This window comes from Phalacrocorax aristotelis, chromosome Z (assembly GCF_949628215.1).
Source record: "Phalacrocorax aristotelis chromosome Z, bGulAri2.1, whole genome shotgun sequence".
Lineage (NCBI taxonomy): Eukaryota > Metazoa > Chordata > Aves > Suliformes > Phalacrocoracidae > Phalacrocorax > Phalacrocorax aristotelis.
Window position 1 is genome coordinate 50,067,722 of NC_134311.1, and position 13,796 is coordinate 50,081,517.

Genomic DNA, 13,796 nt, shown 5'->3' on the forward strand with positions numbered 1-13,796 from the left:
AAAGAGGTTGAGTATTTGGCTTATCTGAGTATTCTACAGTGGCTCCCCTGTTTTTCAGTCTTAAACTCAAGTTGTCTCCATCTTCTGTAAGAACACTGTGTTTATCAGGCAGTTTTTGATTTATCAAAATGCAGCCTACTATTGCACTGGGACTCTTTTCTAGGAACTTCACACATTCATTCCCCTTTATTTTTCCCTATAGTACTCTCATTCTTTCAGAAGTATCCTTTCTTATCTTGCAGGCAGAAAGAGTGTTAAGCCAGTATGAGACTAAAAAAAAGATTCAAAAAAGAACAACTGATGGGTTATATTCCTCAGTTTCGTAATACTTCATTTTCTCATTATTTGCTTAAGTTGCAAAGTATTCTGTGAAGGACTGTGTTACTCATTTGTCTGCAGATCACTGCTGGTATGTGGAGCACAAAATAAAGATAGTAATAACAACATGCTCTTCAGTTTGCAAGTTTATATACTACCTGACTTGAAGAAAAATAGCATTTTCACATTGCTGTGTTCATTACATCATTCTCTTCAACAGATTTATTTTAGATCTAGGGTAGTTAATATTTTAAATGCACTCCTTTATCATTAAGTAACATTTATTTTATTTGTATAGACCATGTATGCAACCAGCCCATATTCTGATCCTGTTGTGTCAATGGATCTTGATCCCCAACCAATTACAGATGAGGAAGAAGGCTTGATTTGGGTTGTTGGACCAGTTCTTGCAGTGGTGTTTATCATCTGTATTGTTATTGCTATACTTCTTTATAAAAGGTAAGTTTGCCTTTTAGTTTTATTACTGGGTGTGTAACTTTTTGATATAGTAGCCATTTTATAATACTGTTCCACACTGTATTTTTTTTTCCAAAATAGTAACTGTCATTACTTTAGGATATTTCCGTATTTATTACTGGTTTCCAGAACATTGCAGAAATTTTAGTAGATTGACTGAAAGTTTCCAATAATTATAGGTATGTGGGTACCTTTTTCTGCTGATGACACTCTATTAACATTTCTGCATTTAAATGTTTTTTCCACTTTGCATACATTTGTGAAGAAAATACGTGCTTGCATATAAATATGTATGGAATTCACACATCTGACTTTTTAAAACTTATTTTTAGATGTATAATAGTAATACATTAGGGGTTACGTTCAGCTTGATGTTAAACCTGATTTTCATCTCCACTCAAGTAATTTGAGGTTTTACTTTTGACAGTTGGCCTCAGTTTGGTAGTGTATCTATATGAATTTAAATCTCTGAACTGAAAGATTAAAGACACATCAGTAGCTGTTTTCTAGTAATCTTGCAATGAGATCAAACTTCACTTGTTCTTCTTTCACTGCCTGTGACACAGATTTAGGTTTGCTATTACAGAAAGGAATTTCCTCTGCCTTACAACATACTAGATGAAAACTCTGTGTGATGTCTTAATTTATACATAACAGCCTTTTACAGTGTAAATGAGTTCACAGGGATCAAGACACTAAATCAAAACCAAAGAATCAAACCCACAAAGTTTATTTTAATGTTTAGATTTTGTTCCTAATAGAATTTTGAAATATATTGATAAAGTATAATTGGCAAATACTATAAAGATGCTGTCACCTTGTTGGGGGGCAGGGGGTGCACTAGGGATAATTTCATTAAATGGAGTATGTCTTCTAAAACTAACGGCTATGATGCTATGACCTACATATAAATACTTAAATTCCACTACACTGTATGCTCTTCCCACCCTATGTGTCTCCAGTCAAACACCTCTGAAGTTGCCTGTAGAGAGCTGGCTTCAAGTTTTGGGAAAAGAATTCTCTCTCAGCAGTAAAAACAAGCAAAAAAAAGAAGTCCAGGCTTAACCTTAGCATTGGATTCCAAATAGATATACATTTATAGAATGTTATTTAGGGCTGTACTCTTACAGAGCATAATACAAGGTCTCTTGCTTGCAGATATTATGCCTCCTGAAGGTTTCTATTAGTGCCTACTGTCTCAGCCAATCTAATTGATAAGAAACAAGTGAACCTCCGTTTGTGCTTGTCTGTCACTTCAAAAACTGGTCATTAGAGATGTGCTAAAAATGAAAGACGCCTCTGATTATTTTGGAGTATTAAAAGTAAAACTTTTTCCATATTACAAAACAAGTCCTAACAATGGCATATAAAGCAGATGTGTAACTGCTTCTGGAAATATTGATTACATTTATGGAACCATAATAACAATCCTCAGTTCTATTACCAAAAAAATTATAGGCATATTCCACAAATGATCAGGTAAAATTTGTTCATCAGTAGTATGAAAAGATTGTCATTCACTGAAAATGGGCGACACATTTTCCATCTGTTATTTACTACTGGTGCTAGAACTGTTTGGGCAAATGTCCATGTGTATTTATTTATTTGTCTATTTTCAGCTATAAGCTATAAATTGTTAAACTGCACTGATTTGGCAAATTACCTCTGAGAAATTATGACTGCAGTTTTACCAAGTCTATGGTCCTCTGTGAACTTTTTGTTTCTGTAAAAAAAGTAGTATGCAATTGGATATTCTTTTCTAGAATACACAACCTGGATGCAAGCTAACAGCTAGAGTTTGATGGCTTTACTGACTAGAACACCAATAACTTGTCAAGACAGCAGGGATATTTAGCATAGTGCTTTGAGAAAACAGTGAAATTTTAATTTCTTAGTTACCACTGTTAAAGGGAATTGCAGTGAGTACGGGAGTTGGACATGGTAAAAATGTGCAAGAAAAAGTAAGAAAACAAGACATTTTCATGGATACAGGAAACTTTACAAGTATATTTCTAGAATATATTGGGGCATAAGTGCAACAGGTATGGTAAGGAGAGAAGAAAACAAAGGATAGGGGACATCTGCCTAATACATGAAAACATGAAAAATATTAAAAAGGGGAAGACAATGTTGAAGGATGTGCAGTAGGAAGATGATGACTGGGAAATGAGTGCAAAGAGTGCAAAGAGTAGTAACTCAAATGGTCACCTATGCTTAATTCCAGCTGTCCATAGACGCCTTTATGAACAGACTTGGACTGCTAATCCCATGATTTACAATACTACTTTTACATTTTAATTTCATAGAGGAAGGATGACTGCAGTTTCTAAAAGAATCATTTTATGGGAAGAAATCTTGCCCTCCTTTAAAACAGATGCTATCACAGATAGCGTGGATAAGTTGTGTGGGTTGTTGTGAAGCATATTTTAACTGTCCCAAAGGCTAGGAGCGCATGTTTGACCCCTTTGTTATTTGTTGGTCAGTTTGTATAAAGGTTATTGCCTCTGCATTTACTCTTCTTAAAATCTGAAAGCAAAGATACTGCATAGAAAGATTTTTGGATCATATATTAGATTATAGCCAAAAGGTCATTGCAGCTTAATAGATAGGGAAAATACTGAAGAGTACATTTTGTTGTCATCGAATACAGCTACGATATAATATCCAGCACAGTTGAGGCCGATTAATGTACTGTGTGCAGAAGAGCTCACAGATTTCACAGAACCAAGGGGTCATGCCTCTGGAGATTGCCCTGTCCCAACCCTGCTCAGAGCATGGCCAGCTACAGCAGGTGGCTCAGGGGCATGTCCAGGTAAGTTCAGTATATCCTAGAATGGAAACTCCACAACCTCACTGGGCAACCTCTTCCTGTACTCAGCTATCTTCACAGTTAGAATATTTTTTTTCCTGAGTTATGGTTGGATTTCCTGTCTTGCTGGAGTTGATGTCTTGGCAAATGGAACTTACTTGGCCAGTGACAAGTTCACTGTTCTCTGTCATTGCAGCAGTGATACCACCCTACAGTCATAGTGAAGGGAGGCAATTATTTTGGAGCAGGTCTTTAATCTATTGGACTTAAGTATAAACAATGAAATTTAGGGATCCAAGTAAATTAACTAAACATCACTTTCTTTTGGGTCATATTCTTGCCCTCAAGAAAATAAAATTTTTGTTGGTTCAAACATGGAGTAAAATATACAGCATAGTAAGATTTATGTCTGAAATCTCAAACAAAGGCAAACACTTTCCTAGATATAGAGATGGTGCAGGCTTAGTCTCCCCTAGAGGCAACACCTATCCATTCTGAGGGCTGTTTGAGTCACAGATTATATCTCAAGCTAGTTTTAATAAAGCACTACCCTGCTGCAACCTACAACTTACACAAACCAACAGTAAATCCTTTTGACTCACTTTTGAATGTGTGATACATGTTCAATTACACAGGATTTAACTGGTTAGGAACCCAGTTAGTCAATGTTAAAGATCTCTAGAAGTGGTTCGGTGTATCTCAGAAACTGGCAAACTAGAGAGTGCATGTCCCACGTCCCCATGAAGCAGCCTTTCATTCCTTTTCTTTCTTTCTTTTTTCCAACATATGAATTTCTGTGGCCATTCCTCCTGACTTTTAAGACATGACAAGTTCACTAATTTCAGCCTCTCGATGAAGAGCAAAATGTTACTCATTGTAGGTCTTTCTAGAGTCAGGTTTGTTTGTGGACTGTGTTTCCATTTGGAGGGAAAATAAATCAAAGGCATCTTGACAGACTTTGTGTTGTTTGCTCTTATAAAGAGCAACTTTTTGATTTGGTTCAGAAGACAAGAGCCTAAGCTTGAATCTTTTGAACACAGTGAACTTTGGCATTCAGAATTTCAGAATCATAAAATCATAGAATAGTTTGGGTTGGAAGGGACCATCAAAGGTCATCTAGTCCAACCCCGCTGCAATGAGCAGGGACACCTTCAACTGGATCAGGTTGCTCAGAGCCCCATCCAACCTGACCTTGAACGTTTCCAGGGATGGGCATCTACTGCTTCTCCGGGCAACCTGTTTCATTGTTTCCCCACCCTTATTGTAAAAATTGCTTCCTTACATCTAGTCTCAATCTACCCTTCTTTAGTTTAAAACCATTACCCCTTCCCCTGTTGTAACAGGCTCTGCTGAAATGTCTGTCCCCATCTTATAATCTCCCTTTAAGTCTAAAAGACCACAACATCTCCCTGGAACCTTCTCTTCTCCAGGCTGAACAACCCCAACTCTCTCAGCCTTTCCTCACAGGAGAGGTGTTCAATTCTCTGATCATTTCTGTGGCCCTCTTCTGGACCCACTCCTTGTCTTTCCTGTGCTGAGGGACCCAGAGCTGGACACAGCACTCCAAGTGGGGTCTCACCACAGCAGAGGGGCAGAATCACATCCCTCGACCTGCTGGCCACCTGCTGAATCCTGAGCTGGAAGAATAAGTATTCTTCTAAGGGCAAAAACACAGACGGTAAAAAAAAGCATAGAAATTAAAATGGGGGAATCTGATGATGAAGTGTTCTATAAGGACTTTTCCATAACATGTGAGTAATCTGGTCATTGCAGACTCCAGGCTTTTAAAAGTTTGTAGAACCCCTATTTAGTATGATCAACAGACACTATTTATGTACAGTGTGTGTATAGTATAACTTCTTGGTGGAAGATAATAAATTATTTTCCCTATTTAGCTGTTTTTAGAGATCATAGATCACTACAGAACTATATAGATCACTGTAGACTTCAAGTATGTGAATTTCCTTCTAAATCTAAAAAGGTGTGTAATAATTCATTGGAGAAGGATTTACGCTTATTCTGCTTTCCAGGGTACTGTTAAAAATCTCTTGCCATTCAATTACCTGGTTTTGTAAAATAGTTTTAGAAGTGGGGCTTTTTTTTTCCTAATTTACTGTAAGTCTTATGGGTCTCATGCATTTAACCTTGTTCTTCGCTTGCCTTTCTCCTTCTCTTCTTCTGTTCTCTCCTTCACTTTCTCCTCTGCCCTCTTCTCTCTGGGATGTAAGAGGGAACTACATCTCGGTGAGATGCCATTTGTCAGTGTAAAGTTAACATTACTTTGATAGCTCACATTAAACACCCATTCTCCATTAGCTCACTGGCTAAAATTTGAGGTGGCACTACTTTGCAGATAATGTCTAAAAGAGATGGTTTTTCCAGCAGAAGAAGATTCTCTTTGGACTTAACCTTGTGTGCTCCATTTATTCTATGATTCTATGATTAAATATATTGATGAACTCTCATTCTTAATTTGTTTTAGTTATATATCTTTACTGTAAGTCAACATTTCTTACACCTCCTGTTGTCATACTTACCCTGTTTGCTGCTTGTCAACTAACATTTCACCTTTTCTCCCTTCTTTGCTGCATTAAAATGGAGCAGTAAACCTGACAGGTGAGAAGTGAAAAGTAATCAGTCTTTGTTTAATCCAGAAAAGAAGAAAAAAAAGAGGAAAAAAGAATTAGAATTATAATTACAATTATCTAAGACAAAGCGTCTGTCAATCTAAGTGAATATACACAGTAATCTATCGATATGAAGGCAACTGAAAGATTTGTTATGTTGTGTACAGCACTGAAAAGTAATGTAACATATGCAGCCAAGTTTCACTGCTTTTTTTTTTTGTCTCCATTTGTGTCTCCATGAGGTACATTTTCAAGAGACAGCAAATGTACATAGGGTTTTGTTTGTATTGTAATGAAGTTAAAACAGTGGTTCTTTGCTATAACCAAAGCTGTTGAAGGAATGCATGGTTGTGGTTGAAGTGTTACCCAGTGTAAATCTCCATGATGCTTTGTACACATAGACTCAGTGCTGACTCTGCAGTTTTACAAGTGAAAATGATATGGTGATCTCATTTATCCTTGGTGGATTTTTTTCCACCTGTCACAAAACCATTGCATAATCTGAAAGAATTGTGATGTTTTACATAGTCTGGAAAGATACAAAAAGCCAGAATGATCCTGAGAATAAAAATAAATAATAAAGCATTCTCTTCTCCTATAAGTATTCAAAATATTCAGATATATGATTAGAAGAGATTTTAGTGCTTTTAGTAGATTAATATGAAGTTGTGCTGCTCAGTACTGACGTGCATGTGGAAAAAGGGTAAATGAAGCGTGTCTCTGGATAGTTCCACTGATCTGTAGATTTCAGAAGGAAATACAGATAAAATTAATTCTTGAAAGCTGCGTCACACATCTTTACTTAAGAAGAAGGAACACTAGGGCATTGTGCTACTGTGGTTGGAGTTTAAGATAGTCAGGTTCAATAGTAAAACTGCAATTTCACCTGAGTTGCTCCATAATACATTTTTTTTTAAAATAAAAACAGAACCAGATTTAAATCTTCATAGCTTCACTAAAGAGAAGTTAAAACGTGTTAAGATATTTACCAGAGAAAAGATGAAATGTTTTTACATCAAAACACCTTTTTTTTCTTTTTTAATAAAATCATAGGACTAGTAACTCTCAAATAGTTCCTGCAATGATGTTGCTGTGTGGCTTCTTCACATAGTCTTGGGTATCTTGCTGTATGCACCTTTCATGAATGCTGCCGGGTGTTCATCATTTCAAGAACAGCAAGAAATCAGCTGGAGCATTTTTAAGAGGGGAGCCCATCAGAATAATAACAGATTTAACATTGTCACATTTTCAGTCAATTAGAAAAAAAGGAAGAAAAAATTTCTGAACAATAGTGGTATGTTAGAGCAAATATTGGACAGCTGGAAAAGATTTTGCTGTTGTAAACCTTAAAATCATCTCAGTTCTGTTTTTACAAAGTAACTCTTTGCTGCAGTTTGCATCTTCGTTTTATATTGCATGAAGAAAATCAACCAGTTTGCATTTTCATTCAGGAGCTCGCAAAGGACTGGAGAAGTATTCCACTTCAATTAAAGCATTAAATTTCCAGATTCCTGAATTAAAATGCAGACTGGTAGATATTCTTCATGTAATATCGTTCTCCACGTTTTGCATTGGAAAATTATATTCTCAAATGATGGGGTCCATTTTAGCAGAACAGCCAGAGTCAGAACACACATTGACTCTGCCTCTCTCTAGAGAAAGGGAAGCATACACAAGTTTATTTCTTTTCTTTCTCTCTTTCCCTCTTTCTCTCTTTCTTTCTTTTCTTTCTTTCTCTTTCTCTTTCTCTCTTTCTCTCTCTCTCTCGCTCTTTCTATCTCTCTCTCTGTCTTTCCCAGCTTGTTTTGGACAGATTGACAGGAACACTACAATTGCAGTGAAAGTCTTAATTTGATCACCAACATTCATACAGAAACTTAGCCTTGAATATATAAGCATAATCACATGCATAAAGATTGTGAAATGCAGCTCTTACAGAGGCAAGAGGTGACAGAGCAGGTTCGTACTTCCTAGAAAGTGAAAGGAATGGGTGTCTTCTGGGATAGGTGTCCTCTGTACTGTTCTCTTGTCATACTGAAAGTACCCGAAGGATGCAGGCTATTTTTATAAGCAGTGCAGAACTGTGCCTTTAAAATATAAGTATTCTGTGATAACAACTTGGTGTGTTCATTTTTAATTAAATGCTCAAGAGTTGGCTACTTTTTAACAAAGGCATAGCTAGCTAGCTTTTTGAATGGAGTTAGTGTGAATTTTTGTTTCATGTTATATCTTATAACAGATATTCAGGTGCCCATAATGATAATTGAGAGGCTCATTCTAGGGCAGAATGCAGTTGTTTTCCCTCTGACATTACTATATTTAGATTCAGTTTGCCATTACAAATCATAGCTGCCCTACCTACCATGCATAATTATTTTACCTTTGCACTGGATCAAATACTCTTTCAGAAATAAGCATCTCACCTTCAGAATATAATGATTAAACACTTGGGCACCTTTATTTGTCAAGATAACACGTTGAATTTCTGTTTACATGTATTCATCTTCTCCATGCAGGAAGAGGGCTGAATCTGATTCTAGAAAGAGCAGCATACCCAACAGCAAGGAGATCCCCTCTCACCATCCCACAGACCCAGTAGAGCTGCGACGCCTTAATTTTCAAACTCCGGGTAAGAGACAATAATACCTCACTGAGAGTTCTGTGATCACAAACTGATTAGTGGAGCTGTTACAGAACAGAAAGATTGGTTGTTTAGAAAAATATATCTTCATTGCTTATGAGTTTTTGCACAATATATTTCTCTGTTATTTTTGGAAATAATTCTGTAATTTCTTTATTTGAAGAAAAATCCTGCATGAAACAGAACTAAAGTTCTGTAAAGAAGACCCCAAAGTCACATATGTTGTATGGATGTGTTTGATGTGCTAAAATCCAAGTTAAACCTAACAAAGCTAGAAAAAATTATTGGGAAATGTGCATCCCTCTATTTATTAACAATATTCTTACAGCTACATCTTTGTAAATAAGCTTCCCTCTTACCTACTGCATTATCAGGTAATCCATTAACATCACTGGAAGTTTCACTATATTGCAAATATACAATGCAGAAAAGAAATACTGACTAGAGAAATAGTCTTGTCTTTTAAAATCAGGCTGCTTGTTAGGGTCAAAGGAGGTTATTAACATGTCAGTAGTTCTGTAGTAAGAAGCAACACACTCCCAAATATTTTATTTACTTATTTTATTTATTAAGCATTGTTTTCGTAAAGCTGTTTGGTTTGATAGTTGAGAAACACTAGGAGAGGAATACTTAAAATACTACTGAATTTTTTACCGCCTTTTTATGAGTGTGGTTTTTTTAATTGGCTTTATATTAATAATGATGTATTCCAGTAGACTTGTTTTCTATTACAGTTGATTGCACACAGTCCCAGTCTGATCCTGATTACTTACCGAATCTTCATGAGCCTTGTGTTTGTCAAATTTATTACATTAAGTACAAAAAATAATTAATTCAAGCTCATAAAAGCAGGAAAATAAGTACTTGAGATATTGAGAGATTAGCTGGAGAAGCCGACATACTAAATATTACAAAAGGGTTGACTGAACTTGCACATCTCATTTCTGATCTTCTAAACAGTGGCTATATTACAATAGTGTTGCCCCAGCAGGAGTGGATCTGCAGAAGAATGAATTTGAGGTGAACATCCACACTGCATGCATATGGCAGAGGTAGAAAGGGAAGAGTATAGAGGCTTGAGTTTTACGCCAGCCTTGCTTTTTCAGTCTGTTCCAGTACACTGAACGCTCTCTATCAGCTAGGGCAAATTCGGTGTGTTTCAGAAGTGCATCTTCAAGTTTAGTTTCATCTGAATACAGAAATCTTGATGTGCTCTGGGGCCTCTCCACAATATGAACCTAAGTGCAGTAAATGGAAATGTTTGAAAGTTTTGATTCACAGTTGTGCTTCTGAGACTACAATATTAATGTAGACTCATCCTTACCAGGGAAAGGTGTCCTGTGTTATCCAGCACTTTCATACAAAGCTTTGAAGGCTGTTGCAGAGGTGGAAGTATACATACAAGTTTTGGAAACAGGGAAAGAAAAATCACAATTCTTACGATTTAGCTTGTGCCTAAAACAAGTCATTATCTGTATACAGATATATCCTGAGTTGAGTGGATAGCTTAATAACTGGTTATATAAGCATAATTTTCTGCTGTCCATACATTTAGATGTGGACTCTTACCTATCCATTCACTATTCATTATAAATTAAAATAAAATGTGGGCAGAAAAAAAATTATGCCAAGTCTTAACAACTTTATATATAAAATTAGTTTATTGTAATTAATTCTAAATTTATATTTAGAATGCAACCTTATTAAGAAATGGCAGGATTTGTGGCACTTGTAGACACTGTAATTCCACCTCGTTGGTCTGAAAAGAACTGGAGAGGAGCGGGAGTGTATGTTTCCTTGCAGTGCTGTAGTTTGGGAAGTTTGCAGTTTTCTGTGAAGCTAGTTGAGCAGAACATCTGCAATCTTTTTCTGCTATGAGGTCTTTTTCTTTGCTGTAAACTTTTTCACAAAATGGAGGATTAAAATTATTTTTTAAAATACAGTACAGAAAACAAGTTATGATCTTTTTTCGTATTATTGTACCACCTAATACCCCTAGGCACAGGTCAGGCCATTATGTTACTCAGCATGCAACCAAATATCAAGGAGAACATTCCTACCACAGGAGATTTGTATTGCTGTGTAACACTTGCTAATTAACATGTTCTTAATATGTAATCTTAGCTCCAGTGAAGTCAAGATACAGTTCTTGTGCTAGTAAAAGCAGAACCTCACTTAACTCACATTAACTTCAGTTAGGGCTACCATTTCATTAAAATCCAGCTGAATTTAACTGGGAGTATTTAGATCCTGCTGGAATGTTTATCCAACTTCACATGGTAACACACCATTAAATACCATGAAAGGGAAAGCTTTTCAAGACAAATGTAGAGAAACTACAGAAAGGCTGTGCATTCAGGATACTAGTTTTGTTGGTTTTGTTGTTCTTTCACTCTCAGATAGGTGTTTTTTTATTTTCTGTGAGGTAGTAGGGTACTGCAGGGGCAAAGCAGGTATCTGAGAGAAGGGATTGGGGCTGATGCGGTTATGTGTCAGGTTTCTTTTACTGAGACATGTGCAGTTACCCTCATATTATGGCCTTACCTACTCGGTAAGATGTTACCATTTCTGAACTGCCTACAGATAAAATAAATGATGGAGTGGTGAATGTACTTTAATAATCAGAGTATGCCAAGTCAGTACAACTGCATCAGGATAGATGCTTTGACATCATTGTTATGATAATGATTTATTTATTTTGATTATGAAAGCATCCACAGTTTGCTTAGAGCTTTTTCCAGGCACACCAGTTGCTTCCAGTGGGAGGGGAAAAAGAAAATTTATGATAAATCCATAATGTGAAGAAGTGTTAGAGAAGAAAATTTTAAATTATGTTGGCATATCCAGATTACCAGTTTTCACTGGGAGAGGTGAATGAGACACTCAGGAAATTCTGGGTTGTCATAAACTTTAACAATTTAAAAGATTTCTAAACAACCTCTTTCAAAAAATGCTAGCAATCATATATTTTTGTGTAAGGAAAGGTCTGATCAGATATAACTACCAAAATAATTTGAAAGCAAAACCCTTGTGATGGTAGATTTGAATTTCTAACCACAAGTACAAAATACTCCTGATGCAGGTAGGCGTAACTTTTTGAAAGAAATTTTGGGAAAGCAATGTCTTATCTTTGGTGATATTTAGGCAGTTATGTTGCAATTGTCATATAATTGTCAATTCAGCATGAAGATGTCATCAAAATCCACGGTCTAAACTACCGGTACAGCAAATGTCTTGCTTCCCTTTCACTTTTTCTTGTCCTGTCAATACAGAACTTCATTCTTCACTAATGTGGTATTTACCTAAAGGGTTTCCTATCTTACCTTGGCCAGGAAGGATCAAATTCATCCCTGACTTTACTCCTCACTGGATGGAGTAACTCCATAGATAAATTTGACATTTTGTCTTGATATCTGGAATAGCCCATAGTTCTACATCTGAGAACAAGATCCCATGTCCATATGTGTTATTCAGAAATTTCTTAGATAAGCCCATATTCCAGTGAGTATGTCCCAGCTGTGCCAAGTTTTCTTTGAGTAAGCATGAAAATACTCAATCTCTCATTAGCATACGATATTTCATTTATAAGTCTGTTATTCTTCCAAAGTTGGAGTAGCTGAGGAAAAGTCAGTCACGTTTTCCCCATCCTTCAAGTTTCATATAAAATAGGAGATTAAAGTCATTAACCTGGTGTGCAAAATTTAGAAGTGTCTGTGCCACGTGGGAGAGTAAAGGTAGGGAAGGGGTAATAATTAAGCCCTCGCAAAAGATTTCATCAAATGAGGAAGCCTGGTTTTGCATAGAGGAAAATAACTGATGTTAAGTGGTTTGAGTGGGTTATGAGAGACCCAAGGCTCAGGAAAAGACTTCAATCTGCCAATCAGCCAAAGAACTAAATTGAGTCATGCCTCAAAAATGACTGTGTTTTTTCCTCGTTTAAGTATAAAATGTGTCACACTTCTAAGTAATTTGTATAATTGGGTGCCAATTAAACAATTATCTCATTATCTCTTACAAACTAAATAAGATGCTTTGAAATACAAGAAAAATAAATAGAATTATTTCAGCTCTGAACTGAAGACTCTGCTTTTTTTATTAGATAAGTGCTCATAAAACACTTATTCCCTGAGTTCCTAAAGAAGTTCCTAACTTATTTCCACGATAATGCATAAAAAGGGTAAAACAGGTCCAGAGGAAAAAGGTGCAAATAACAAAAGTGGAAAAAGTGATGTCTGGATTTAGTCACCTGCTTTGCGAGATAGCAGGAAATTTCTTCCCTTAGTTTATCCACACAATTTCTGTTTGTGAGAATCATGGCAATGTTGAAGGAAGTACTGTGATTTGTCTCCATGGCAAAACCAGACTGGAATAGCTTTCTCTCAGTGAACAATCCTACATATAGCTTTTCATGTGAACTTGACTCACATGAAAGATTTCGGCACCTAAAAGAGGTATAGGCTTCAGAGTGCAAATGGCACTTCTGTGATATCCCGCTTAGTTTCTTTCAAACCTAGAGGGAGTCAAAATCTGCTTAGCTGGGAGATGGAGCTGAAAGTTCTGCTCCTCAGAAGTGTAATTTTTATTTCTGGATTTTAGACAATAGTTTTGCAACATGTTATTTTATTGAAACATTTTAGGTCAGGATCTGAAAACGGGGTCTCCTCTTCCTCAGTGTAGACAGCTTTTATGCCTCTCTCAGAGCTGGGGCTTCTGCTATGAGGCTGCAGACCCCCTAGGACTGCTTGGTAGAGCAAGTGTTTGATGCAGAACAGAAACTACTTTCATTCCAGAATTATTAATCTAGTTTTGAAGAGCATAAAATCTTGTGGAATAAAAGTTACTTCATTTTGCAATATTATATGCACATTGGTAACTATTTTAGAATAGCTATTGCAGAACAACATACTTCTCTAGAGCTAATCTT

At 36.3% G+C, this 13,796-nt stretch overlaps 1 protein-coding gene across 7 annotated transcripts in view; it reads left to right on the forward strand.

Annotated features, from left to right (window-relative positions):
- The window catches only part of PTPRD (protein tyrosine phosphatase receptor type D), a 458,392-nt gene that overhangs the window by 366,951 nt on the left and 77,645 nt on the right, over window positions 1–13,796 (forward strand). For all 7 annotated transcript variants that reach the window (XM_075078277.1, XM_075078282.1, XM_075078275.1 and 4 more), the window contains 2 exons: window positions 617–777; window positions 8,748–8,860. In XM_075078277.1, the coding sequence (XP_074934378.1) occupies window positions 617–777; window positions 8,748–8,860 (274 nt within the window). The remainder of the gene's footprint in view (window positions 1–616; window positions 778–8,747; window positions 8,861–13,796) is intronic.